The sequence below is a fragment of the Aaosphaeria arxii genome (genome assembly GCF_010015735.1).
Source record: "Aaosphaeria arxii CBS 175.79 unplaced genomic scaffold BU24scaffold_13, whole genome shotgun sequence".
NCBI lineage: Eukaryota > Fungi > Ascomycota > Dothideomycetes > Pleosporales > Aaosphaeria > Aaosphaeria arxii.
The window spans coordinates 751,544-777,019 of NW_022983486.1; the positions used below are offsets into that span (position 1 = coordinate 751,544).

The following is a 25,476-nucleotide window of genomic DNA, read 5'->3' on the forward strand; positions in this document are numbered from 1 at the left end:
TCATCATACTCACACTTCATCATACTCACACTTCATCATACTCACACTTCATCATACTCACACTTCATCATACTCACACTTCATCACTCACATCACTCACTCATCCAAACAATACCAACTCTCCACTTACATACCTAATCTAGCTTCTTCAAACATTGAAACACACCCTCATTCTGCAGAATCGATAAACACTTGAACAGCAGCAGAAGAAAAGAATTTATTTACCTACCTATCTCCTTCATAACACTACTCCCCCGTGACACCCCCAACGAAACCGTGAAAACACAATATCTCCCCCCTCACTCCCATAAATAACGATCCCACTCCCCCCACCTCTGTCCCATGGCCTTCTGATAACACAGCATGATATAGCCCATCAAACCCGCCTAACGCGCCCGCCTCCAGCAGTGGTGGTGGAGGACGAGTACGCGGACGAGCCAACATCGCTTCCTTAGTCAGATCTCACATCGGTGAAGCGTGCTCCCTCCCCCATCCCTCCCATCATCCCTTTATCGTCTATAAATAAAAATAAAAGAGGTATGATCCTTCATGGCACACACACACACACACATATAGCACACAGAATATAGGCGTTATTATTACTTGTAAAGGAGATACATGCTTGTTCCCTGGCTGGTGTATGTCCGGACATACTTGGTCCCCCCTGTGCGATAGCTGACGCTAGAGCATTAAGATGGGGAGTTATGGATTCCTTCTGCGTTCGACGGTGGCGTTGGGGAGATTACTTGTTTGGGGAATTTTTTTCGTGGGTGGTGGGAAAGAAGGAGGGAGGGGGAGGGAGGATGAATGAGGTAGACGTGGATGGATTTGAATTCGTCTTGGAGTGGTGGATCGCAAGTACTATTATGACTCTATTCACAGTTACAACAACACCAGACTTAACTACCAGCATCGCCCTCGCCCTCGCCTTCGCCCTCAACCTGGGTCTGGTCCTTCGTTTTCTTTTTCCGCCACTTCATGTAGTACCTCAAGATTGTTGTCGCCGCCTTGCTACCCCTCGCAGCTTCGAACCTGTAATCGTCGATCTGTTCCTGCTGGACTTCCCACTTGTCTCTGAACTCCCTGATCCAATCCTCACCCGCGACTGCCTTCCCTCCAACGATGAGCACCATGCCGTTGAGCGCACTACTCCTCTGCCACGCCTCGTGGTCGAACTTAGGGATATGCAGGAACTCGTGCTCCTTGCTGCAGATCAGGGGGTGCAGGGCGTCGAGCTGGAGTTTCTCGTAGCAGGGCGAGCAGAGCTGCACGTCGAGGCAGTTCTTGCATGCCCAGCGGACGTCGAGCATGTCCTCCCAGACCACTTCGCAGGCATCGCAGTGGTAGCTTTCGAGGTAGGCCTTGGGGCCTGGGCCGGTGTATTCTGTTGGTGCTGCGGCAGTGGGCTCGGTATTGTTGGCTTCGTCTGGCTGGGTAGTAGCAGCATCAGGCTGCGGCTCGTTGTTTGTGTCGCTGCTGGATGTTGACTCGCGGGGCTTGATTGCCTGCCAGACCGCGACGGCTTCTTCGTCGAGGTTGAATACGGTGAGTATCTGTGCGACGATTCGAAGCCGCGTTTCTAAAGAGTAATCATTTGGGTCCTCGGGCCAACTGTCGAAACTCCCACGGAGCAATACCTTCGCCTCATGTCTTGCTGATTTGATATCACCTCGGAGCACGTGGAGTCTTACCAGACAGAAGCGAGGATCCGAAGCAGTTTGGCGCATCTTGCGATTGACAGGACGGCTCAGTCTTGCGAGCTCTTCTAGCCTCCCAGTGTACGTCAAAATCTTTGCTAGATCCGGCTCGGAAAGGTACGTGGCCCCTTTATCAAGGATACCAACCGCAAGCCGTTTGATCATGTGCTTAGCTGTCCAGATAGTCATGGGATATTCTTTTTGATTTCGAATCGCGGTCTCCCACAGTCCTAGAGCCCGATCCTCAGCATCATCGGCATGGTGGCCATAGAACGTCAGGGCAGCTTGGTAGTGGCGCAATTGTCCCTGGACCATGAGCAACCAGTTCTTGGGCAAATCTCCATCGGTCTCAAAGTCGGGCATTCCTTTCAGTGCTTGGTCATAGAATTGATAAACCTGATCGACGGCCTCTGCTTGTCTTGCCGCGACCATGATCTTTCCATGGAAATGGACCTTGGGATAAGTGATCCAAAGCCAATAGGTGAGGGGCTTTCCAGCCTTCTCGGTGTCGCGCATCTCCTGCAGGAGATTGACCATGTCTTTGTACGCTTTTCGTTCGTACCATATCTCGAACAACGAAATGAGAGCCTCAGAATGAACGAGTCCCATCCTTGATTCAACTTCCACAGGCTGATCCAGCAGGGCCAGGAAACATTCGACTGCGGCGTCATAGTTTCCCAGCTCCTTGTACAAAGTACCTTCGGGAAGAAGGAAGGTTTCCCAGTAGAAGCCTCTGTACTCCTTATTCGTCTCAAGCAAAGTCTCACGCAGTGCCTTCAACTTTTGGATGCAGTCAATTGCTGATTGGGGGTTCTGTAACTTTTGATGGATGACTGATAGCTTCTTGAGAAGGATCCAAGTATCTGGAAGCTTAGACTGGGCATCCTGTATTGGAAGGAGAGCTTGTTGCCAATTTTCAGTCGTGATATAGATGGCACCTACCCGCGCGGTCCAGCAAGGTTGATTGATATCCAAGCCGGTGTGCTCCTCCGCCCAATGAATGAAGTCCTCGAGCTCATCTAGGCGCGCCTCATAATTGCCACTGTAGCTCAAACCTTTTATCTGTCACACGATCAATATAAGATAAATAGTGGTGATGATGACGACATACCTTTGACACTATGTGAAAGGGAACCCAGAAATAGCTGACGTAGATGGTAGATTCAGCGTTGAACCATTTAATCGCTAGATATCTTGCAACTCGGGTAAGAATGGAGTACTTGTTGACCGTGTTGGACGTTACTGCTTCGACCCATTTTCTCTTCTCTTCGTTCTGTGCATAACCTTGTCTTGCGTGAGGGCTCCTGAGAAATTTCACGGTTGCATCTAAGAAGTCTTCTTTCTTAATCCAATCTGACTGGAAATAACTTAAATCGTCGTCCTGATTGTCAAACCACGCCGCAATCGATTCTTCGTCGTAGAGTACGCCAGCGAGATATTCCCCAATCTCGCGAAGCGTACCTTTGTCGGGCTCGAAGTAATCCAGTCTTTGCACAAAGTCATTCAAGTACTCGTAGAACCATAGTGCCGAATGTTCGCGAAGAGCCTTGAGGTTTTTGTCCTCTGGCGTCACACACAAGACTTTGAGGCATGAACGCGCGATTGTGACATTCAAATTATCCGAGTCGACGACGTGAACATATGCTTTCTGCTTCCCAGCGAGAGCGTCGAAGAATGCTTCAAAATTGAACCTATCATAGTCCACTTGCCCACAGGCGTTTCTAATGAAGCGGCGACAAAGTTCGATTTCCGAGTGGTGAAGATGCTCCTGACCCAGATTGTTTGCGGGTAGGCCGAGTGCATTTGTTTGAACGAGGCGTTGACCGTTCTCGGCTAGGACTTGAAGAAGTTGTTTGGACTTGAGCTTTACCATGTCATTGTTGTTGAACGTCAAGAGGCCAGAGAACGTGGTTGCGACTAGATCTCGCAACATGAAGTTGCGTTGAAAGGAAAGATAAAGAGCGCTCTGAAGCAAGTCAATCGAAACCGCGGTCTGTCCGCCTACGATCCAAACGAGTAGCTCGTTAACCTGCTGAATCTGCGCTGCGCTCAACGAACTGTTGAAGGCCTCAATTGAATCTCTGACGCTCTTGTTGACATCATAGCCTGCGCTATCGATGACGGCTTGAAGCTTCTGCTCGGTGTCGCACGCGTTGATCTGGGTCAACTTTGCTTCCAGATGTCCGAAATGACCGCGCACACTGGCGAGGAGCTTCTTGAAGTTTTCTTCAGTCATGAATGACTTGAGGTCAGGTCTCTTCTGAGCCAAATCGTCGACCTTTGCTCGCGCAACGGCCTCAAGATCGCTAGAGTTGACATATGGAGATGTTGAAGTGGCAGCTTCGACATCTTCGTCATCTTCATCATCCTCGTTACTCGCTCGCCCTAGTACGATACGCCGAACAGAATTATTCTGGGGGATAATTGCAACACCGTCAGGCGTACCCGACAGGAAGAAACGAAAAGATATGCCTTCGGATGCCTTTTCTTCGGGAATCGCGTCCTTAGCAATCGCTTTGAGGGTTGCCCCCGCGACACCGGAAGAGTCGTAACCATTATAGCCGTCTATGCAAATGAAGTACGTGCCTGATAAAGCATGTCGTAATTGCGTGATAAGAGTCCCCCATCTGTCGGCATCCCGAACCGGAGTTCCCTGTTGCGTACATATCTTAGCTACGAGCTCGGCATATGCCACGTTGGTGCACGCGATCTGGTACACGATGGAGTCCAGGCATTTGTCAATAGACTCGTTTTTGCCGATCTCATCACCTTCGTCGCCGAAATAGTAGTACGCAACATGAACTTGATCCGAATCGTCACTGGCGGGATATTTCTCGAAAACAGACGAAATGACAAAATTGGAAAGATAGGTCTTCCCGCTTTCCGGGCTGCCTTCAAGAGTAAAGACTTTCGTTGTTGAGTTGTGAACGTCGATCCATTGAGCGAAACCAAGCTCTTCTTTGTGAAGCCAGTTGCCGCTCTCTTTTACTCGGATTCTTGAGAGATAGTCATGACGCCTTACCCAAGGGTCACTCGTCTTGGGAAGATCAAACGTCGAACGAATGGTCTCCAAGTTCTTCTTGGCATTTTCCTGCGTTATATGGCTGTCCAACGTAATCTTCATCTGCTGCGTGATATCTAAGGTCTCCTCACTGATGCCGTCGAGATGCTCAAGGTGAGCTCGTATCTCATCATGGTTCTGCTTCCTTTCTTCGTCCGAGCCTTGCAGAAACCGCGCGAGTCCTTTAACATCTAGAAGGATCTGGTCGATTTCGGTGTTTGTGAATTCTTGGATGTGCCCCTCCAGCGTATCCAATGACTCCTTGACGCCGGCGTCACCACTAAAGCAGACAATACCCAAGACCAATTTGAATTTCTCCCTCTTGCTGGTAGTAAGTATGTACGAGGTTTGCAGGACCTGGAGGAAATGGGAAAGAATGGCGTAAGCCCGCTGTCGGATCGGTTTGGGTAGGAACGACTCCACTTGGCCACGCTCCTGGTCTAGGAAGATGTTCAGCCTGGTCATAAATGCCACGCAGCGTTCCATAAGGGTTATGAATCCATCAAAGACGTCACTGTATGCTTGTGCAGATGTGAGAACTAGAGTTATTGCATTCCAACATTGGCAGCTAGGAGCGAAGGCTGCACTTGCTCCTTGCGCAATGATGTCCCCTAGTCTCTGCAAGCATTGGCCGATATTACTCAAGACCTTACGTGCGTTCGTCTTTCTCTTCGATGCTGCGTTGCTCAGATTCTGGTTGATTGCATTTTGGAAGCTTTCAAACGTTGTTCGCGGATCCAGTGTCTGCTTGGTGATTTCTTCGTACTTGGCTAGAACACCGACCCATACTTCATCCAGGTCTTTGTCGGTGCTAAATTCGGGTATGTTGACATTGTTGCCAGCCATGCTGATCCCGTACTACCTTCTTTTCTTTTGCGAGGGCTGGATTCATATGATTGTCTCAAAGCTCGCGTTGTACAGGCATTTTCTTAGTAACGATGCTGCTAAAAGGATCTATGTTGTGCCCGGGAAAAATGCCTCAATAGCTGGCAGGACGTGTCAAAGTGCAATGAACTGTAAAATGAGAGGTATAAAGCGTGGTATCAATGTCTGTAACCAGGCTGAGTATATGTTGCTCTCGAAGATGTACGACAGGAAAACCTTGGCGGTCAGATTGGGCATTTTGGCCCCCACCTTCTGCATTTGTCTCATGCATCTAAAACAGCTAGATACTCTTCAAGATGGTTAGAAGAAGTGCGAAGCGCTTGGGTTCTATCGAGATGCATCTGTTTCTGCTGCTACTATAACTATTGTGAAGAGAGGAGACACCAGAGTCAAATAGAGATCATCTCAGCACTGGAGCTTGGGGGGCCGGGGCATAGCGAGTAATTAACATGGCTTTGCTTTGCTATCTCAGAGAATGATATAAATAAGCTCATCGGCTTGAGTCAGGATGCGCAAGCCGCGTGCTGTAGGCGTGGTCCAGAGGTAGACGGCGTAGGCGAGGCCTAACCTGATATAGAATTGATTGGTGATGGAACATCGTCTAAAGTGTTCTCCAGGTAGCCACGAATGCCACGAAAATGTCACCCATCGTGATCAGCACATACCTCCTGGGCTCAGAATTTTAAGGACCGAATCATTCTGGCCATGATGTGCTGCACAGGACATACTCTTCCTACCAATAGTTTACCACTGTAAAACCACGCACTCTCACGGCAAATATCACAGTGTCAAAGAGGGGCGTAGGATGTAGTCAAATTAGTGTGCAGATAAGGGATTGGATCTAAAGCATGTGTAAACTGCAAACCGATCCATCGTGCCTCAAAATCGCATGAAGGATTTCCGGTGAATTGCAATTTCTCTAGAGTCTCGGTAGCTTGCTCGATTGTTATGGTTCGTCCGAGATCGTGTTAAGACTTCTCCACAACCACTTATCACCCTGCAGATCTCCATATGCTTTCTCCACTGCCCCTTCAAGACCTCGTGTGCCTGCTGCCGTATATGCGCATTCGGTCTGCACTTGACACAAAGTATCGTGTGTGCATTAGGACCAAAAAATTGTCTTCCCATGAGCTGTTTTTCAGTGAGGTGTCATACTGCATACATAGTTGACGGGTCAGGCTGGCCGGTCCAGGCCAATTACCCCTGACTAAGTGTGTGCCGCCACATTTGGGCGGAACCTCGTCTACACTTACGCGCCGGCTTTATTACCACAACCACAGCAAGGCTACTGTCAGCCTCTAATTAACACTTTTGTTTTTGATAGTCTTAGATCCAGGCGCCCAGGGCCTTTCCCTACTGGAAATCCATACGCCATGGCCAAGTTGTCAATGCAAGAGGTATAGCGCATTCACATCTCGGTAGGGAAGCGATCCGTCTAGCCACTCCTGTCTAAGACACCACCAGCTGAATTGCCTCATGACTGCTAGGCCTGGTAGACTTGGACATTTTGGTAATTGTACCTGCATTCATGGCTTTGGCGTTGCCCAAGTGGCACACCCAGAGCCCAGTACAGGGCCAATGTATCCACTTTTCTCACCGTAGGCTTTCACATCTGAGAGCATGGCTTCCATCTAGTCAGGAACGCATCAAAGTCAAAGACTCAATCGAGTCTGGGGTCAAGGGGGCAGCAGGCAACCTTAAAGGTGCAGCGTACCCATCTCGTCTGACAGCTTCAACAACGGGCACAAGTTTGTTCACATCTTTGTAGATTTCTCTACGTCCATTCGCTTTTCTTGTTATATAATCGCTCATTAATAATACTAATCCAGCATGCCGTCCTCATCATTCTTTCTGGGTGTCGGCGCTGTCCTGTCCGCTCTTTCAGCTACCACTGTAGCTACCAAATATGACCTTGAGGACAGTTATCAGGGATCTAATTTCCTCGATGGCTTCAACTTTTTCAATGAAAAGGATCCGACTAATGGCTTCGTGAAGTATGTCCACGGTCCATATACATCTTTCACCTACCATGAAACACATCGCTGACAACTTCTAGATATCTTGACCGAGATTCTGCCCGCAACACACAACTCACAAGGATCGTCGGCGCTGATAACTACCTTGGTGTTGACTTCACAACGCCACTGAACTACCGCGGTCCAAACGGACGCAACAGTGTGCGTATTGAGACGAAGAAGAACTACAGCAAGGGTTTGTTTGTTGTTGATATTAAGCACATGCCCGGTGGCATCTGTGGTACCTGGCCAGCATTCTGGTCCTTGGGATCTGGTGAATGGCCCAAGAACGGAGAGATTGATATCATCGAGGGCGTCAACAACAACAACGTCAACAAGATGGTGTTGCACACTGACACCAACTGCAAGGTGAGTAACGTGGTATACGCAATCATACTTGACTTTGCTCTGACATTAGTAGACCAATGGACAGGGCCAAACTGGTGTACAGCAACTGTACGACTGTGCTCTTGACACCAACGGACCGTCCGGCTGTGACGTCAATGATGTTCAGACAAACACCTATGGAACCGGATTCAACGCGAACGGAGGTGGTGTCTACGCCATGGAATGGACCGGCGAGTTCATCAAGATGTGGTTCTTCCCCCGTAGCCGCATCCCTGCCAGCATCACTGCGGAGAAGCCGGACACTGCTGAATTCGGCACCCCCAACGCCAATTTCCAGGGTGCTTGCGATATCGAGAAGAAGTTCCAGGAGCACCGCTTCATCTTCGACACAACCTTCTGCGGTGACTGGGCCGGCAACGTCTATGGTAAGTCTTCGTGTACTGTGTTGAGCCCCAATTCCACTAACACGGCATAGGCGATTCTGGTTGCCCAAGATACTCAGGTCTCAGCTCAATGGACTCGTGCATGAAGTTCGTTGCTGAAAACCCTGCTGCTTTCCGACAAGCATACTGGTTGATCAGCTCTTTCAAGACCTATAAGACACCTGTGATCGCGTCGAGCTCCTCTTCCGTCATCAGCAGCTCAACTGTGGTTTCAAGCTCCTCCTCTTCTTCGGTTGTAGTCTCGAGCACATCTGCCTCGTCCTCAAGCAGCTCGACCCCAGTCTCTAGCTCCTCCTCTTCGGTTGTCAGCAGCTCTAGCTCCTCGTCGTCTTCCGTTATAGTCTCGACAACGTCATCTTCTTCGTCGTCAGTCATCACCTCGTCTTCTTCGTCTTCGGTCGTCAGCTCGTCGGCTTCGTCTTCGGTCATCAGCTCGTCGGCTTCGTCTTCGGTCATCAGCTCGTCGGCTTCGTCTTCGGTCATCAGCTCGTCGGCTTCGTCTTCGGTCATCAGCTCGTCGTCTTCGTCTTCGGTCGTCAGCTCCTCGTCTTCTTCCGACTCAAGCAGCTCTATCTACCCTACCTCGACCGTCGTCACCGATACGAGCAGCTCTGTGTATCCTACCTCTACCATCGTGACCGACACGAGCAGCTCTGTCTACCCTACCTCCAGCGTTGTGACCGATATTAGCAGCTCTGTCTACCCAACTTCCAGCGTCGTGACCGACACAAGCAGTTCCGTTTACCCAACTTTGTCATCTTCTTCCAGCAACGCATACCCAACTGGAAGCTCCAGCTCATCCAGCTACGGCTATGACATTTCCACATCGACTGATATCTACGGATCCTATCCTTCTTCCAGCTTGAGCTATGGATCTTATCCATCCTCTTCTAGCGTCCACCCCGAGGATTATCCTTCATCTAGCTCGAGCTATGGAGTTTACCCTTCGTCATCATCCAGCGTGCACTACGGAGGTTACCCTGTGTCGTCGTCTAGCGTGCACTACGGAGAGTACCCTTCATCGTCCAGCGTACACTACGGAGAGTACCCCTCTTCCAGCGTACATTACGGACAGTACCCTTCATCGTCCAGCACCGGATACGGAGTTTACCCTGCGTCTTCATCCAGCGTGAAGTACGGTGCCTACCCTGTCTCGTCGAAGCCTCAACAGGGCACCTACCCATCGTCCAGCGTGCACTACCCAGGATACCCCGTCTCTTCCAAGCCGGTGGCAGACCACGATGCCTACCCCACCCCGAAGCCTGCGTACCCGCAATCCTCGAAGCCAGCCTCGTACGTCACCACGACCTACACGACCGAGTACGTCGATGTCTGCCCAACCGGCTACACGACCATTAAGACCACCCACACCGTGACCTACGAGTCCTACCCCACCACCTCCGTCCCACGCAAGCCAAGCAAGGAGACCACCGAGCCCTGCCCCCCAGGCTTCACCGTGACTGAGAAGTACTGCGGCTACGGCTGCGGCGACAAGCCCACGACCGTGAAGGTCACCGTCCCAGTGACCCAGACTCGCACCGTGTACGAGGAGGTCTCGACCTCCGTCATCGCATACGGCACGCCCAAGGTCTACCCTCCCGGCTACAACAACCACGAGCAGAAGCCCTCCACCTCCACCATCATCGCCACCAAGATCCTCACCATCTCGTACGTCACGGTCCCCGCGTCCGAGAAGCACGCCTCCTACCCATCTTCCGCCGCTCCTCAGCCCGTCTACCCTTATCACTCCGTGCCTGAGGCCGAGAAGCCCGTCTCCAGCGGAGTCAAGCCCGTGTACAGCAAGCCTGTCCACACTCCCGAGGTCGTGGTCCCCGTTGTGCACACCCCTACCCCTGGAAACTACTACGGCGCCAATGTTACCATCTCGTATGGTACTGGCACTGGAAAGCCGGTGGCAACCAAGACGGGATACTTGACTCCCGAGTTCACGGGTGCGGCGTCGAGCCTCAAGGCTAGCGGTGTCGCTGTCGGTGCTCTGGCTGTCATGTTTGCGATGTTGATGTAAGGTGGAGAACAAGAGAGAAAGGGGGGTTTATGACGGTTCATTGATGTCACGTTGGATCTTTTTCTAGAAACTTAGTAACTAATACCAACCTATCCTTCTGTTGTAATGACTCAAGCAATGATTTCAATATGTATCACTTAGCTCCGACTTTGAGTTCTTATCGTGGCTATCCCTTTTCTGACATCGTACAAAACATAACACGTGCTTACAGCGACAAATATACACAGTACGCAATGCACACGTGAAGTATAAAGAAGACACTGATATCGCTTTACAGCTTTCGTGCAAATATTTATATTACGGGTTGGTCTACTGCGATTCCGGATATTCTAAGGGCCATCATTCTGACCGGGGTATTCACCTAGCTGAGCTCTCAAGCCCTCCTTGCCAACTTTCATCGCGCGCTGGATCTCGTCTTCTTCCTCGCGCAGTCGATGCTTCCCATAGGCAGCTTCGCGCTCTGCCTTTCTCTTTTCTTCGCGTACCCGTGACTCCCGGTCTGCGAGGGCCTTTTCTCTCCTCTGTCGCTCAGCGCGTTTCTTAGCAGCCTCGGCCTCCTCTTCGGCGGAAGCAGCGGCGCCTTCCGGTGCTGCGGGTAATGTAGAGATGTAGGTTTTAACTAGGGAATCCCGAGTTGACCCAGGCAGTGAGATGAAGCGGAGATCCGTCAAGATTGATTGAGGAAGGGTGTCAATAGTGGTGTCCCGGTTCAAAGATGCAAGAGGCTGTGCTTTGAGAAGAGCAGAGAGGTCTGACTTGAGATCCGACGGTTTCAGTGCCAGTCTCTTGATGTGATCTCGATACAGTTTCTCCTTGTCCTTATCTGGCAGTTTTGTGTCCTTCATTTCTGGCTCCTTTTTAAATTTTCGGCGGAATTCTGGCCAGTATAGCTTAGGTGTTGCATGCGCGTGTAGGAATGCGAGGTACGGAATCTTCGGGTCAAGCTTTTGCTGTTTCGCCTTTTGTTCCTTGAGAAATTGCGCCTTTTCACGGGCCCATTCGTCGAAGCATTCTTTCCGGGCTTTCATGTTCGGCAAAGCCTTGTAGCGGTCATCGTCAAAGAGTGCACCGCCATCGAGAATCTTGTCCCACGGTGTATACGGGTTGATCTGCAAGTCCTCCAATAGTTCCTTGAAGAGTGCTTTGCAATCTTCTTCGGTCAATGGTAGGCCTTCTTCCTCGTCCTCATCGCCGTATCCCTCGGCCATTGCTTCCATCTCCTCCATCTGAGCCAGTTGCCAAGCCATATCATCCTCGCCCATTTCCATGCCAGGGTCTTCGGTGGGTTCCTCTGTTCGCTGCCGTTTGGAAGGTTGCTCCGTATGAAAACCATCCCCACCCTCATCATCGGTGACCTCGACTTCCTCGTACTCCTCTTCATTCTCCATCCCCTCGTCTCCTTCCACAGAAACCACTTCAGCCTCTTCGATCTCCTGCTCCGCAGCAGCTAGCTCCGCCTCGACCTCGGCCATGGCAGCATCATCTTCATCATCGCTGGGCTCTCCTCGCTCCCTCCTCTCTCGTTTTTCTCGTTCTTTACGATCAAACTCCACCACCCCTTTCATCACATCTGAAGGAAACTTCCAAAAGCTCTCGTTGGTTTCTTTGTTCCAGACGAAGCGCCGCCCTAGTTTGGTCTTGACTAGAACCCACGGTGCGCAATTGGGAATATCGTGACGATGCTTCGGGCGATCCTCCTGCTGCCGCCGCCGGTCGGGAAAGCTGCTATGGTCCCCTCTGTGTCCTCCTCGAGCTCCGCCTCGATGGCCTCCTCTTTGCTGATCTACTGGCGCATGCTGCCACCCACGTTTTGGTTTTTGTTCCACTGGTCCTCCATAGAGGTAGAATTGGGGCTGATAATTCGAAGGTGTCTGCGAAGTTATCGGGGCTTGAGCGGTCAAGGGATGGAATAGGTCGCTGGTAGAGCCTGTATTCGAGGCATGCTGCGCAGATCCGGTAGGGATTGTTTGATGGCCATATGCTTCCGATACAGGGCGCGTGTATGTGGACTTTTTGGTTTCTCTATTGTAGTAATATAAATGTCCTGCACGAGATATTAGCAGCTATGGCATCAGTGGAGAATGATGGAAACTACCTGAGGGCGCTTTATGCTCGGTCCAGCCAGGAGCCAGAGGCGGGAGACCGGTTGGCGGTCGGGGAGGCAAATCTGCCATTATAATAATTCGATTGAAATCGCTGGCAGGCCAAAGTAAAGAGCTCAAGCAGAGCGGACTTTGATGTTGCTTGAGCTTGCGGCTGCGACGATCTCGAAAAAGTGGTCGGCGGGCTTGGCGTCAGTAAACCGCCGACGCGTGTGAGCTTGTGCCTGGAGCTTCATCTACGTCGACCCGCACTTGCCCACATCAACCATACATACCCATACACCTCACTTTCGACTCGCCCTTGAGACACCTGCAATTCTCCAGTATCATCCGGGTCGCTAGATACAGCTCTCCAAGATGTCTCGAAGATACGATTCCCGAGTGCGTAGCGGCCTTTCAGACGGTCACCTCCAGAGCTAACACACCTCCAGACCACCATCTTCTCCCCAGAAGGACGTCTATACCAGGTCGAATATGCTCTCGAGGCTATTTCGCATGCCGGAACAGCTCTAGGTATCCTCGCAAAAGATGGCATCGTGCTCGCCGCCGAGAGGAAGGTTACTAGCAAACTGTTGGAGCAGGATACATCGGCGGAGAAGCTGTACATCTTGAACGAGTACGCCGCAACCTCGTCCCCTAATTGAACTGCTCTTATCTAATTCTTGATATAGCAACATGATCTGCGCTGTTGCAGGCATGACGGCCGATGCAAACATCCTTATCAACTACGCCCGCCAAGCAGCACAACGCTACCTCCTCACCTACAATGAAGACATTCCCTGTGAACAGCTCGTCCGCCGTCTATGCGATCTCAAGCAAGGATACACGCAGCATGGTGGTCTTCGTCCGTTCGGTGTGTCGTTCATTTATGCAGGATGGGATCCCCAAAGGCAGTTCCAACTGTACCAGAGCAACCCTAGCGGCAACTACGGAGGTTGGAAGGCAACAAGTGTTGGTGCAAATAACGCCTCCGCACAAAGTTTATTGAAGCAAGACTACAAGGAGGAGTGCGACTTGAAGGAGGCTTGCGGATTGGCGGTTAAGGTTCTGAGCAAGACGATGGATTCCACCAAGCTCAGCAGCGAGAAGAGTATGTCTAATTCACAGTCTGATCCTTTTGTCATCATACTAATGCCATCTAGTCGAATTCGCAACAGTGGGAAGGACAGAGTCAGGCAAGATCTACCACCACCTCTGGGGAGCTGATGAGATTGATGCACTGTTGAAGGAGCACGGCCTCGCAAAAGCAGAGGATACCGAGATGGACGGATGAAGGAATTGCGACGCACGGAATTAGATCAAAATGAGAATCGGCGCAAAAAAGGCACCCGGTCAAACATGAGCTATACCAAGCAAAGCTATAATTCGATAGACGCTCCGGCGAGCGGCCAATAGCATTTGGAAACGATGTTCACGAATCAAAAACCTACACCCTGTGTCCATTTTGTGTGAACTTAAGGTGAGGATCTTGAAGAAGACTACCAAATGGCGTTGTTGAATGTGGTGCCTCCTATTTAGCTCTGGCGTGGGTGATGTGCTGATGGAAACGGCTGAAAATGAGGTAAGAACGATGCGTCAAGTGTTGTTTGCTTTCCACCTCCGACATCATTTCACACTCTCTCCTCCACCCTTCACTCTACCTGATTTTTCCACGGTACTCTCGAGTCTACAGCATTATCACATACTTAGGTTACCACAATCCTCAGTAATATGACTTCTCCGACTCCTCCCATGGATGAATCAGTCCTTATCAATAGCGAAACCCACTGTACTCTGCTCCAAAGACTATTGGAAGAAATCAACGAGGGCATGTCATCCATTCCATCAAGCCCAAAAAGCTCTCCAACCCGTCAGTCCGACGCTGGCTACGACGCTGGCTCTTCCAGTCGCAGCTCCATCTGGACTGCGACCAGTCTTGTCGCACGCGATGTGCGGGACAAGCTGAAGGCTGCGGACGAAGCTAGACGGCAGAAGCAGACGAGAAAAGAAAGTCTCCCAGTGGCTACAACTACAGCAAGTAAGTAAAGAGGCCCCACGCACGCCGAGTGGTAGGCATCATCCAACTTGGACATTCGAAAGCAGATAATGACCCTTGTACAGAAAAGAGGACTCTAGATTCGCCGTCTGATTCGCCTGGCATTAGCCCCATTAAACGATCCCGTACAACCTTTGAGTCATTTGGTATAGACAACATCGATGACCGGAATTCTGGATTTACAGAAAGACGGTCTTCATTGGGTCCTGTGCCACAGGTATCGTCCTACAGACCTGAATTTGTGTTGCCCCACGGCACGCCTCCTTCGACTCCTCAAAGCAGGAAACGCTTGGTAGATTCTGATCATGAGAGTCCCATAAGCTGGTCACCAACATGGATGAAACCTTTCCATCTGGTGGATAACGAGAAGTCCAGTGTTTATATGAACCGACACGGGGAGGGCTAGAAGAACCGCCCACTTTGTTTGCACTGTTTCCGACGGCACGGCGCCTTCAACCGAGTGGAAATTGATGGTTGTGAAGTCTGTGGTCGAGCCGAAGTTCTCGAAAGCCACTATTGGGAGTGATCAAAAGAGCCTGTCTAGTTACGAAGTTACCTTTCGAGACAGCTTCAATTGCGACTTTGAGTTGGTTATACCATAGCTTTTGAGGGTTTTGGATGGGTGGCTCCTGTGGGTCGGTGTCTCACATGGTTGGGAACGGAGCACTCTGATTCAAGAGCTATTTCGATGAAGTGTCACAACGCATGGGTCAAGACTTGTCATTGCCAAAGTCTCAGACTATCCAGTACCTAAACATGGAAATTCATGAATTGTTATTGCGACTTCGTGCACCAAGAATGCATGTCTTGTGCGGGTAGAAAAATCATGGCTCACTTAATCATGACGGACCATCCTGCAGGTTCATCTTACATGCGTTTGTCTTGCTTTTTCTCAGAAGCGAATGTTCACCTCGCAGCTATACTGGATCGCCCTATGATAGGGGAAACCCCGCATTAACGGCCTGCCGATGGTTGTGTACAATTCGTGCAAGCTCGCTGTGTGCACTGTGGCTTGATTGGACTCCCCATGCGCCGGTCGTGTGTCAGTCCGTTCCCTACTTACACACACTTCAGAAGCCCATCATTGAGACTTGCACCGAATGTCTAGGACGACACCACCGCATTGCTTCTCTCTCATACGCTTCTCGCCCATCTCCTTCGCAAGCACGGTATATGAAGACCTTGCCGCCAATGTTTGGAGGACACAACATTTCCTAACTTCCACTCCTTTCCTTGCACAAGCAACAAGCATCACGCATCAAACACCAACACAACGGCCACATCCCAACCCAACTTTGAGTCTGGAAGATTCTCCAGTTGAACAATATACATAATACCATCTCAGCCCTGCCGCAAAACTTATCACGAACTGTCCTACGCTCTTTTTCACCCACTCCATCGATCGAACGGGCTAGCCCTACGGATTTCGACTCGGGGGATTCACATACCGCATTCAGACTCAATATATCCTCACTGTCGGTTCTCGTTACCAACGAACAAACGCACGCCCGTGAGGCCTGCGTCAGAATTAACAACCCACAAAAAGGCTCGAACCCCCCAAAAATCCCCAGAGGAATCACGACACCATCACAGCCATCTCCTCAAAGGTCAATTTGAAAAGAGATAGTTGCGGAAGAAGTTTACACCAAATCATAAGATCGACATCAAAACGAAACATGGCGAATCACAACAACTCTTCCCCTTCGCCTTCACACTCCAAATCGCACTCCCACTCCGGAGCGACGATGGCGAAGCACCAACTCGCCATACCTCGACCATCATCATCGCCTTCATCATCGCCATCATCTTCACCACCTCAATCACCACCAAACACCTCCGCCCCTCTAAACCCCCGACCCACGGCCGAATACCAACCGCGATTGCGACCAAAAAGGCACCACAAGTCTACCTACTCCCTCCGTCGAGCCTCCGTCATCCTATCTCCACCCCTCTCTCCATCCCATGGCACCCCTCCGCCGCCCGTCTCCTCGCCATCATTATTCTCACCACCCTCCCCGTCCTCTCGCCCCGTATCGCCGCTTTCATGCTCTCCGCCCGCCTCTCCACCCACCACGACACCGCCGAACCACACGGCTCCAGAACACGACGACAACCGCGACAACACAGCGTCGGACATGAAAACCATCTGGACACGACGAGGAGCCCTCTACGGCGACCACGACAGTGGCGATTATGACGATCTCTTCGATCCTCACGGTGGTACCTATGCCGCTGAGAGGGAGAGGAGAAACGCCATTTCGGGTCCTAGCACTGGGTACTTGACTGGGGTTCTTCCGTGAGGAGGGAACGTCTTGGACGGGGAGGGGGTGTGATTATTTCGGGTTTTCTCTTCGGATTTTCTGGTTTTTGATGTTAAGGGGAGGGAGGTATAGAAGGGGGATTAATGGGTTATAGAAAGGCAAGGCAAGGCGGGAATTGGGACTGAGATTGTACGGGAGTTGTGAGGCGGTGTTCTTGTGGGTAGATATAGAATAGATGGAGGAGTAAGTGTGTAATGGGAGGCTTAGATGGGAAAAAGCATATGTACGTGTGTGATATCTTGTTTCTATTCTTTAATTCTATCCTCTCGTCTTGTGAATCTGTCTATCGTGGTAATCTCGCTTTTGACATTCCTCATCCTTCAACCTAACCTCACCTCATCATCTCAGCAACCCCCCTCCCCCCCGTCTGTCCCTCACCACCAGCCCTCCCCTCCCCAGCCTTCTCCTCCGCCTCCTCACCCTTCTCACCAAGCAACCAACGATCCCCCCTAAACACCCCATAAGCCTCCCTCCCCAAACTCCTCCCCGCAACCCTAATATCCTCCCTAATATCCTCCACCAACGCCTCCGCACTAACATAATCATACTCCGGCCGTATGAAACCCAGTATGACCAAACTCAACGTCGCGCCATAGAAATCCCTATCGAACGTATGCAGGATGTGAATCTCAATCGAGCGTGTCGTGTTTTTGTAGTACGGGTTGTAGCCTATGGATAACACCGTTGGGTATACCTTGGCGGGGGTGGATGAAGGGGAGGCGGGTCGAGAGGGCGGGAGGGATGGGGGAGGTTCGAGGTCGGCTACTGCATGGTTTGATGATGTCGATGGGAGGGGGGAGGAGGAGGAGGGAATGGTGGAGAGGTCGAGGGACGCGAAGCCGTAGTATATTCCTGAGGCGAGGGAGTCGTTGCCGCCGATTGAGAGGCCCGAGAGGGGGATGTTGGCGGTGGGGATGCCGAGCTGTGAGGGGAGTGTTTGTTAGTTTGGGGGTTTGTGAGGTTGGGGGAGGGTGAAGGGGAAGGGGTGAGGTACTTACCTCTTTGCTGCCGCGTCCGAAGCCCTTGATCACTGGGCCGCGGAGCCGCAGTGGGAAGGGAGGTTCGACGGTGTCGGGGCCGGCGATGGGGTCGCGGGGACCGTCTGGGCGGACCATTTTGGTGGTGGAGGATGGGGGGTTTGCGTGTGATTGAGGTGGTGCTGGGTGTGTAGGTGGGAATTGCGAGTTGGGAGGTTGTGAGGTGCGGTGGTGATGGTGGTGAGGATTGGACGGGAGTCACGATGTTGTTTATTAAGCTTTCTGGTAGTTTCGATTGCGGAACGCGCGCAGGTTGTACTGTCGACGACCTTGTAGAGGACGGAGGAGGAAATGGAGGGTTTGGTTTTTGAGGATTTCACGGAAGCAATTGGATGTTATGTGGATGGAGGATGGTCACTTCTATATTCATCCCGTCATGATTGTAGTTAGTCATAGGCGATATCGATAACTATGGAATGGATATCAATAATTGTATGAATGAATGATGTCGCACGCAATCTGGTGGGGTCAAGTCGAAGGCGGTGACCGGATCTCGTCCGTTAGAACGACATCATATGTGCTGACTAACCCCGACATCATCTGTCAGATTCAACTAATCAATGAATGTAGCAAGCAGCTCGCAATGGCCACAAGATATATCTCAACTGTCAGGCACAAAAGTAACTCGAATCAATGCTCAATATTTTGGTTTTATATGCAATCCTCCCGCTGTAACTCCCTCCTCTTCGGTCCTGCTGAGGCTCCGATGGTTGCGCCTTTGTTACTCCATGCTCCGTTATACTCCAATCCTCGCACCGATCTGCCAATGCAAGACCACGCAATACCATTAACAATTACCCTGAACCCATAAAGTCTGCAATGTCATAGCTTTCGGTGTCTTTCCTCCAGCATATGCAATGAAAGACACGGAAAGGCGACAAGAAAATCCCAAAGCAGATCCAAGGCAAGATGTCCTCTGATCGTCGGCTCGTTCACACTGTACAAACGTACCAGTACAACTAGGCGCCTGGACGGCCCTAAGGTCTCCGCTCTTGTAGATTCTGAAGTTCGAGAAATCAAAGAGTATGCCAAAAAGAAAACATATGCAATGCGCGTATTACGTGTCAAGAGTCGAACAAAGAAGAAGAAATAACAAATAAACACTTTTGCGACCCTGTCCATGAAGCTCGTTCATCATTATGTATCCTTCATAATTCTATCTGAATAGAAGAGTGGTTTGGAGGAGAAAGGAATGGCACGTATTGGTGGGGTAAGGCTCGCACGGGTGACCGTTCGGCTGTGGCCAGATATAGACATGGTTGGCTTTGATCAGAAGTGAAGATCAAGATACGCGAGTGCTGATCATCGTCGCGTATCCTCTACGCGTCTTGTCTCTTCGAGGACTGGCATGATCTACAACTGGTTAGCACCTGCACACGGAAATATGTCTCGAGAGCTGTTCACTTACCTGCATGTACAACAACATGGGCGTGTCGAAATTGTCACGCTTGACGTGCCACGCGAGCATGCAGTCCACCAAGCCATCTTTGGCGCCGAGCTGGCTGATGGCGCCCTCGCCACAATGAACAGGCCCGCTCTCCAACTTGATCAGAGGTTCGTGCTTCGTATTGCGTCGATTGCCCATCATGTTGGTCGTCTTGGCAGCTTCTGCTTGCTCTACGTCCTCCTTGGTGATGTAGCGAAGCATCTTCACTCTTCGACATTTGTGGCCTTGTGCGTTCAGGAAAGCGAGCTCGGCAAAGTCATCGAACCACTCCAACACCGAGCGCTCATCCATGAGCTCCAGAATGAAGACTGGCTTGTTCGCATTGCCCTCACTCTGTTGTCCAGCGAGAGTCGGGGTCGTGTTTGTCTGCGTTGACAGCCCGCTTTCAGCCGCGTCTCGAGTGGCACCTGTGTTGATGTTAAGATTCGGCTCTTTGCCGAGGAGAACGGAACGATCCCAGCCTGTAAGGATGCTGAATTCCTTGTTCAAGCCAACCACTTCTCCGGAGCGGCGACAGATCAACGACGGAACTCCCACTTCCAGACTTTTATCCTCCAAGTCGATGAGTGTTCTCTGCAAATTCTTCTCTTGGAAAATGAGATCACTGGCTGTCAGGTCTTTCATGGTGGATGTAAGCACAGGCCTGAAGCTTGATAGGGCTTTCAGGAACCTGTTCACAGTCGATGCTCGGTACCGACCCTTGGCAATGGCGACCAAACGATGGTATGCCGTAACGTAAGTATACGGCTTGTCGATGGTCTCGTAGATCCAGTTGTGATCCCGCCGTCGCTTTCGCACCGCATTGAGGTGTATTGGTTGCAGCGCGTTGCTAGGCCGGTGGTTCTCGGTCTGCGGGCGGCTCACAGTGGGCGAGCGGTGAGGTCGCTGTTGATTGGAGTTTGCGAAGAAAGCCGCAGAAGACATGGGGTTATTATCGTCATATCCAGCGTTCACATCAGTCGATGCTGGGCTCGCGCTCGACAGGCTACTTGGGCCCTGGCTGATGGCAAAGCCTTGCGTCCCATTCAGGCTGTCGTGACGATGGCCACCGTGATCGAGATGCGCAGTCGTCGGTGTATTATGGGGAGTGTGCATCTGGATGCTGCCCTGCCTCGACTGCGAATTCTGCCAGTCATGAGTGTGCAGCCCGTCTGCGACTATATGCAGATTTCCTTGCATGTTGTCGCCGTACTGCCCAGCTGCTATCTGGGGATTGTACATGCCGGCCGCTTGGTTGAGGGGGTTCACGATATTGTGATCGTTTGGTGGCGTTTCAGCGGCGCCAGAAGACATGTGACCGAGCATCCCAAGCTCAAGGGCACCATAATGATTGCCGAAATTGAGACTCGAGATATCGAAGTTGAAGAGGGCCGGGTCGCTGGGGTCGAATAGTGGCCCACCGAACTGAGCCATCTGAGGTCCCGCGGGCCCCTGTGCCGCAGAATTTGGCACATTAGGGATCGGGGCTTGGTTATTCGTCTGGCTATAAGGAGGAGAAATGGGAGCCTGTGGGTGATTGAAAGTGCCAGCATTGGAAACGTCCTGAACTGGAACAGAGACTGGTGCTTGCACCGCCGTATCCCCGTAGAAAGGCTGCTGAGCGGCTTGAGGATAGTAAGGCGCTTGTTGCGGTAAGTTGTGCGCGTGTTGGCCTGGAACTGGAGTAGGACGGTTCCCATTCATGTGTGGATAATGTCCGCCTACGCCAGGCATGAGCGCTCCATCAGGAGCATCATGAAGGTATTTTGCCTTCTTGCGTACGCCGTCCATGCACTGGTCGTGAAGACCACGTTTGACGCATCGTTCGCATGGTCGCTCGTCGCCTAGTAACTGTCAGTAATCGATATCCCAATAGGAGAAGATGTATTATCAAGTTCAAAAAAAAAATCAAAAATGTCGACACATCAAGCGACGAGAATGGATTTGAAAATTCACTTACCGCAGGTCAAATGCGCTCTCTGGCAAGCATAACAGGCCCTACGTGCCTTCTTCCTTCGAGGCCTCAAGGGATCCTTTGCGTTTGCTGCTTTTTGGGCGGCTGAAGCCTTTTGCGCTTGCTGAGAATCCAATTTCTCTGCGGCCATTTCGCTCCCTTCTCGATCACCGCTGTATTCCGGTGAGGGAGACGCATCTTCGGCGTCTGGGGTGGACATAATATCTGATCTCTGTCTAACGCTGGGCAGAGCCCTTTTGGCTTTCTGTGCTCCCACAGGAGGAGTGGGCTTAGCTCGGCGACCGCTGTAGACGCACGTTTATGCTGCGTGCAGCCGTCAATGTTGCCTCGACGAGGACCCGGGGCAACGGTCAGCCAATGTGGAGGGAGGCACACGGCTGGCGACGTCCCAGCTGCGAGTTTCGAGAATGCGATCACGCGTGCGCTGGCTGCTCGAACAGACGCTGTCGTGACACGGTCGGCCGGCCCCAAGTACGAGTGAGTGACGAGGGGAGTTGGCAAGGTCCAATGGAGGGTGGCGCTATTGGGCGCTGTGTGTGGGCCTCAATCCGGTGGGGAGGAATGGAGTAATGCGGTGGTAATACAGTACCGGGGGCCATGCAATCGAGGGAGCATTCCAGGAGCGCACGCTCGCATCATGGCCCGGACGGTGCTGTGTGTGAAGCAGAAGCCCTAGCAGCTGGGACGGACCATTGTGCTGGCCATGTGGGTTCGGAGTACGGAGTGGATATGTACGGACGTGTGTATGTTTGTAGATAGGTATGCTATGTACGAGGGTATGTACGTATGTAGAGTTTATCTGGCCGGCTAGGGTACTATGTCGATTGCGGGAGGCAACAGAAGCGGCGGTGTCGTCGTGGTCGGCAGCGGCGACAGTGCGCAGAAGAAAGGATAGATTGGAGGGCAGCAGGCGCAAAGAGTCGTGAGTAGAGAGGGTGAATTGGCACAGGAATAGATGGGAGCTGGTGGGCCGGACTACTGTTGTGATACCAGGGCCAGGACGAGGTAGGAAAGGCGGGGTGGATATGTCTTGGGACTGGGAACTGGGCGTAAGAGCCGTGAGAGGTATTGAGTGTATGTATTGTATGTGTATGCCTGTATGTATGTGCGTGCACGAGAGGTTGAGTGGTGGAATGGGATTGGAGTATGTGAGGCGGTCGGGCGCGTGGAGGAGGAGCTTTCGCAGGGAAGCAATTGGCAGCGAGGAGATTGGCGTGCACGTAGGTGTGCGCGTGTGTGTATGTGTACCTAGGTAGGTAGGGGATCGGCCAAAGGAGGTGATAGGTTGCGCAGCGTGGGGAGGATGTGATGGTGGAGAGGTGTGTGTATGCGTGTATGAAATTGAAAGATGGGAGAGTGTATGAGTGTGAGTGTGTGTGAGGTTTGAAGATTGTGTGTGAGGAGGGAAAAGTGGGTTATAGGAAGGTGGAGGAGGGAAGGAAGGTTAATGCCGATTTGGGGAGCTTGTCGTGCCCTCACTTCTGACTACCAAACTACTGGTCTTGGACTCGTTCACACTGTATTTCGTTCCCTTCGCCTTCCCCTTCTCTCTGTCTGGCCTGTGAATTATTCGTAATTATCTCTCTTCTTTCCTTTCGCTCTCCCTTGTCTTTTCCCTGTGGTTTGTTTGCTTTTCTTTGCCTTGAAACACTGCCCTCGGACCGATGCAGCAATTTTACCTAATGACGACCAAAGCGGAGAGCTCTCGCTGGATCAGATCAAACTGAACTGTTCGAACCAGCCGAGTAATTATTACTGAAGGTATTCTTCAGATCATAGAGCATTTCCTCATTATTGCTATCATCTTGTACTCATCCACTTGAACTATGGGATGTACTCCGTAGAGCTACCTCGTAGAGAAAGTGGAGGAGGAGAGAAGGCAGGAGCTATTTGCTAGCTTATCCTCGGTTCATGACGTCTCTCATTGGCCGAGGTATCTTTCTTCTATTCCTAACCCTTCGTAGTTCCTTCTCCACACTCTGTCTTAGTTGACTTAGCTGACTTTAATTGACACCTTACCCAGTTAGTCCCTCTCTCTTTGGTTATTCTTTCTTCCAATTCCTTCTTTCCTTTCGCTATTTCGCTCTTTCCCTCTTCCCCATCGTCCCCATCGTCCCTTCCCCCTTCCTCTTCCATTGCGCCGGGCAGCTCCGGAGCTCGTCCATTGGTTCGATTGGTTCGATTGGTCCAATTCCCTCACTTGTGCCAATTATTAGGTGACTCGTCTCTAACTAAAATTTTCCCTTCGCTTTTTTATTTCCCTCATTCCTCATTCTTCCGTACCTTTGCGTACCTCTGCCTACGTCTGCCCTCTTGTCCATCGGGCGCAATCGGGTCCTTCCCCAGTCCAACCCAACTCCAACTGCAATCCATCATCATCAATTCACCATTCACCGTTCATCATCATCTTTACAATTGCTCACGTACTCGCTCATTTACCTATCAAGTAACTACTATCCCTTAAGTAGATTGGTAGGAGGGAATAATCACTCACTAGCTACTCCGTACTCCGTACAACAAACTATTACTTTTTATCAATTTCCCCTCTTCTCCAGGTTCATCTTCGCCTACTCCGTATGCCGTTCTATCCTTCTAGACACAGTAGACACAGTAGACACAGTAGACACAGTAGAATCCATACCCATACCCATACCCATGCCCATACACCGCACCCCAGGTCCTCAGGTACTAGCCAGTGGCCACCCGCCTATCCAGGTACTCAGCCCATGTTCAATCCTCGACTGCCTAACCCAACCCAAGTATGGACTTCGTAAGTTCGTACGAATAGCCCAACCCAATTTCCAATCCAGACAAACACGAACCCATGTGAACCCATGTGCCATTCCCTTCCCTTCCCTTCCCCGTACAGGTCCCATTCAATTCAGGCCAATCCAACCCATGTCGGTCCTTCGTGACGCTTCAGCTTCGCTACCCACCCCGCAGGGAACCAATCCAAGGCCTGGCCCGTCGATCAAACCTCTCGGAGAAGACCGCAGCAATGTATTCCTGTATACATCACCCATCACAAGCCTACCCAAATGCGCATAGTTCAGCCCAATCCTTCGTCTCTTCCATGTACAGTTCAAAGTACAACCCTCAATTCTAGCCTTCCTTCCACCTGGAAACTCTTAGAAATCCATTTTTCATTCATTCATTCATTCAATAACAAGCTGCATCAACACATCCCCTGTCCGACTCTCCACTCCTGACCCAAGCCTATGGGAATTGCTCGTCACATTCCCACCATCAATGCCCACTCCCACTCCCACTCTGCCGAGTATGTCCTGCGAAAAATCGAACCATTACACACCGCTCAATATCATATCTGCTGCATCACATGTATGCACACATGTATGTTGGCGTAGCTATGTTATCTGCCTGGCCACATACTCTACTGTACATACGTGTGATGTACTTCCCCGGCCAACTATCTTGTTATGTAAACAATGAGTATACTTGGGTCCACTGCTAACTATGACATATCACGGCTCCCCTCACAAGACATTTCGCAATGCTGCATACAATAACCACCGTCCGTGTCTCTCCTCTTTCCCTCTTGCTACTTGCCAGCGACGACCTGGCACACCACGTTGCTGCCACACAAATTCCATCCAATGAATCAACATGAAACTAATACTATTGCTTGGTGTTGCGGCTGCTGCTGCTGCTGCTGCTGCTGCTGTCCATCCACCACACGCCCATGATCCCAACCCAATCCCTCCAATTAGGCATGCCATCGTCCCATCCACCAATCGTCTCAACAGCCAAACAGGGCAACAGAGAGGAAAAAGAAAAGAAAGACAATTCATGCACGCATGGCCGCCCTTTGCATGCCGAACACATTTCCACAGCTGCATCAAATAAACGCTCGGTTCGAGGCTTGCATACACATACAGAATTGCATATGGGAAAACCCGTGATGGGATGTGATGGTGGGACCGTGCACTATCTGGTCCCTTCCTCTGATTTGTCCCTTGCGACTACCTCTGACCTCTTTCATGCCTCTCACACCTCAACTGAACAAACACCTACCAACAACCGCCCCCCTTCGCCTGCATCTCTGTATCACCGTTCATCTTCATTCTATCCTGCTTCTCTACATTGC

The 25,476-nt window shown here is 51.2% G+C and overlaps 8 protein-coding genes across 8 annotated transcripts; 4 read left to right on the plus strand and 4 right to left on the minus strand.

Moving 5' to 3' along the window:
• Positions 1-844: 844 nt before the first annotated feature.
• On the minus strand, positions 845-5,799 carry BU24DRAFT_455567 (uncharacterized protein). Its single transcript, XM_033531377.1, has 2 exons — positions 2,809-5,799; positions 845-2,759 (listed from the first exon to the last, which is right to left on the minus strand). The coding sequence occupies exons 1-2, from the start codon at positions 5,602-5,604 to the stop codon at positions 900-902; spliced, it is 4,656 nt and encodes a 1,551-aa protein (XP_033377961.1). The 5' UTR covers positions 5,605-5,799; the 3' UTR covers positions 845-899.
• A 1,674-nt stretch (positions 5,800-7,473) lies between these two features.
• Positions 7,474-10,475, plus strand: BU24DRAFT_414931 (glycoside hydrolase family 16 protein; the record flags this gene model as incomplete). The annotated part of the gene is made up of 4 exons (XM_033526257.1): positions 7,474-7,637; positions 7,700-8,027; positions 8,080-8,431; positions 8,482-10,475. The coding sequence occupies 4 exons, from the start codon at positions 7,474-7,476 to the stop codon at positions 10,473-10,475; spliced, it is 2,838 nt and encodes a 945-aa protein (XP_033377962.1).
• Positions 10,476-10,733: 258 nt separating this feature from the next.
• BU24DRAFT_428522 (uncharacterized protein) lies at positions 10,734-12,705 on the minus strand. The gene is made up of 2 exons (XM_033529501.1): positions 12,571-12,705; positions 10,734-12,519 (listed from the first exon to the last, which is right to left on the minus strand). Exons 1-2 carry the CDS (start codon positions 12,647-12,649, stop codon positions 10,805-10,807), a joined length of 1,794 nt encoding a protein of 597 aa, XP_033377963.1. The 5' UTR covers positions 12,650-12,705; the 3' UTR covers positions 10,734-10,804.
• A 117-nt stretch (positions 12,706-12,822) lies between these two features.
• Positions 12,823-13,900, plus strand: BU24DRAFT_428523 (proteasome subunit alpha type-4). The gene is made up of 4 exons (XM_033529502.1): positions 12,823-12,958; positions 13,009-13,193; positions 13,249-13,667; positions 13,720-13,900. Exons 1-4 carry the CDS (start codon positions 12,935-12,937, stop codon positions 13,848-13,850), a joined length of 759 nt encoding a protein of 252 aa, XP_033377964.1. The 5' UTR covers positions 12,823-12,934; the 3' UTR covers positions 13,851-13,900.
• Positions 13,901-14,042: 142 nt separating this feature from the next.
• On the plus strand, positions 14,043-15,364 carry BU24DRAFT_497214 (uncharacterized protein). Its single transcript, XM_033534248.1, has 2 exons — positions 14,043-14,594; positions 14,678-15,364. Exons 1-2 carry the CDS (start codon positions 14,288-14,290, stop codon positions 15,016-15,018), a joined length of 648 nt encoding a protein of 215 aa, XP_033377965.1. The 5' UTR covers positions 14,043-14,287; the 3' UTR covers positions 15,019-15,364.
• Positions 15,365-16,288: 924 nt separating this feature from the next.
• On the plus strand, positions 16,289-16,912 carry BU24DRAFT_467986 (uncharacterized protein; the record flags this gene model as incomplete). The annotated part of the gene is made up of 1 exon (XM_033532488.1): positions 16,289-16,912. One exon carries the CDS (start codon positions 16,289-16,291, stop codon positions 16,910-16,912), a length of 624 nt encoding a protein of 207 aa, XP_033377966.1.
• Positions 16,913-17,264: 352 nt separating this feature from the next.
• On the minus strand, positions 17,265-18,443 carry BU24DRAFT_401505 (riboflavin kinase; the record flags this gene model as incomplete). Its single annotated transcript, XM_033525495.1, has 2 exons — positions 17,932-18,443; positions 17,265-17,855 (listed from the first exon to the last, which is right to left on the minus strand). Exons 1-2 carry the CDS (start codon positions 18,046-18,048, stop codon positions 17,265-17,267), a joined length of 708 nt encoding a protein of 235 aa, XP_033377967.1. The 5' UTR covers positions 18,049-18,443.
• A 739-nt stretch (positions 18,444-19,182) lies between these two features.
• Positions 19,183-21,769, minus strand: BU24DRAFT_79699 (uncharacterized protein). The gene is made up of 3 exons (XM_033534646.1): positions 21,357-21,769; positions 19,379-21,240; positions 19,183-19,323 (listed from the first exon to the last, which is right to left on the minus strand). Exons 1-3 carry the CDS (start codon positions 21,568-21,570, stop codon positions 19,273-19,275), a joined length of 2,127 nt encoding a protein of 708 aa, XP_033377968.1. The 5' UTR covers positions 21,571-21,769; the 3' UTR covers positions 19,183-19,272.
• Positions 21,770-25,476: the final 3,707 nt, after the last annotated feature.

Bases quoted from the DNA above. Each gene is read 5' to 3' on its own strand.
- BU24DRAFT_79699 (XM_033534646.1), bottom strand. From the start codon at position 21,570: ATGTCCACCCCAGACGCCGAAGATGCGTCTCCCTCACCGGAATACAGC. The intron at 21,241-21,356 runs GTAAGTGAATTT...GACAGTTACTAG, and splicing joins GAGAGCGCATTTGACCTGCG to GCGACGAGCGACCATGCGAA. The intron at 19,324-19,378 runs GTAAGTGAACAG...AACCAGTTGTAG, and splicing joins CCATGTTGTTGTACATGCAG to ATCATGCCAGTCCTCGAAGA.
- BU24DRAFT_428522 (XM_033529501.1), bottom strand. From the start codon at position 12,649: ATGGCAGATTTGCCTCCCCGACCGCCAACCGGTCTCCCGCCTCTGGCT. The intron at 12,520-12,570 runs GTAGTTTCCATC...TATCTCGTGCAG, and splicing joins CGAGCATAAAGCGCCCTCAG to GACATTTATATTACTACAAT.
- BU24DRAFT_428523 (XM_033529502.1), top strand. From the start codon at position 12,935: ATGTCTCGAAGATACGATTCCCGA. The intron at 13,194-13,248 runs GTACGCCGCAAC...TTCTTGATATAG, and splicing joins AAGCTGTACATCTTGAACGA to CAACATGATCTGCGCTGTTG. The intron at 13,668-13,719 runs GTATGTCTAATT...AATGCCATCTAG, and splicing joins CAAGCTCAGCAGCGAGAAGA to TCGAATTCGCAACAGTGGGA.
- BU24DRAFT_497214 (XM_033534248.1), top strand. From the start codon at position 14,288: ATGACTTCTCCGACTCCTCCCATGGATGAATCAGTCCTTATCAATAGC. The intron at 14,595-14,677 runs GTAAGTAAAGAG...ACCCTTGTACAG, and splicing joins AGTGGCTACAACTACAGCAA to AAAAGAGGACTCTAGATTCG.
- BU24DRAFT_455567 (XM_033531377.1), bottom strand. From the start codon at position 5,604: ATGGCTGGCAACAATGTCAACATACCCGAATTTAGCACCGACAAAGAC. The intron at 2,760-2,808 runs GTATGTCGTCAT...ATCGTGTGACAG, and splicing joins CCTTTCACATAGTGTCAAAG to ATAAAAGGTTTGAGCTACAG.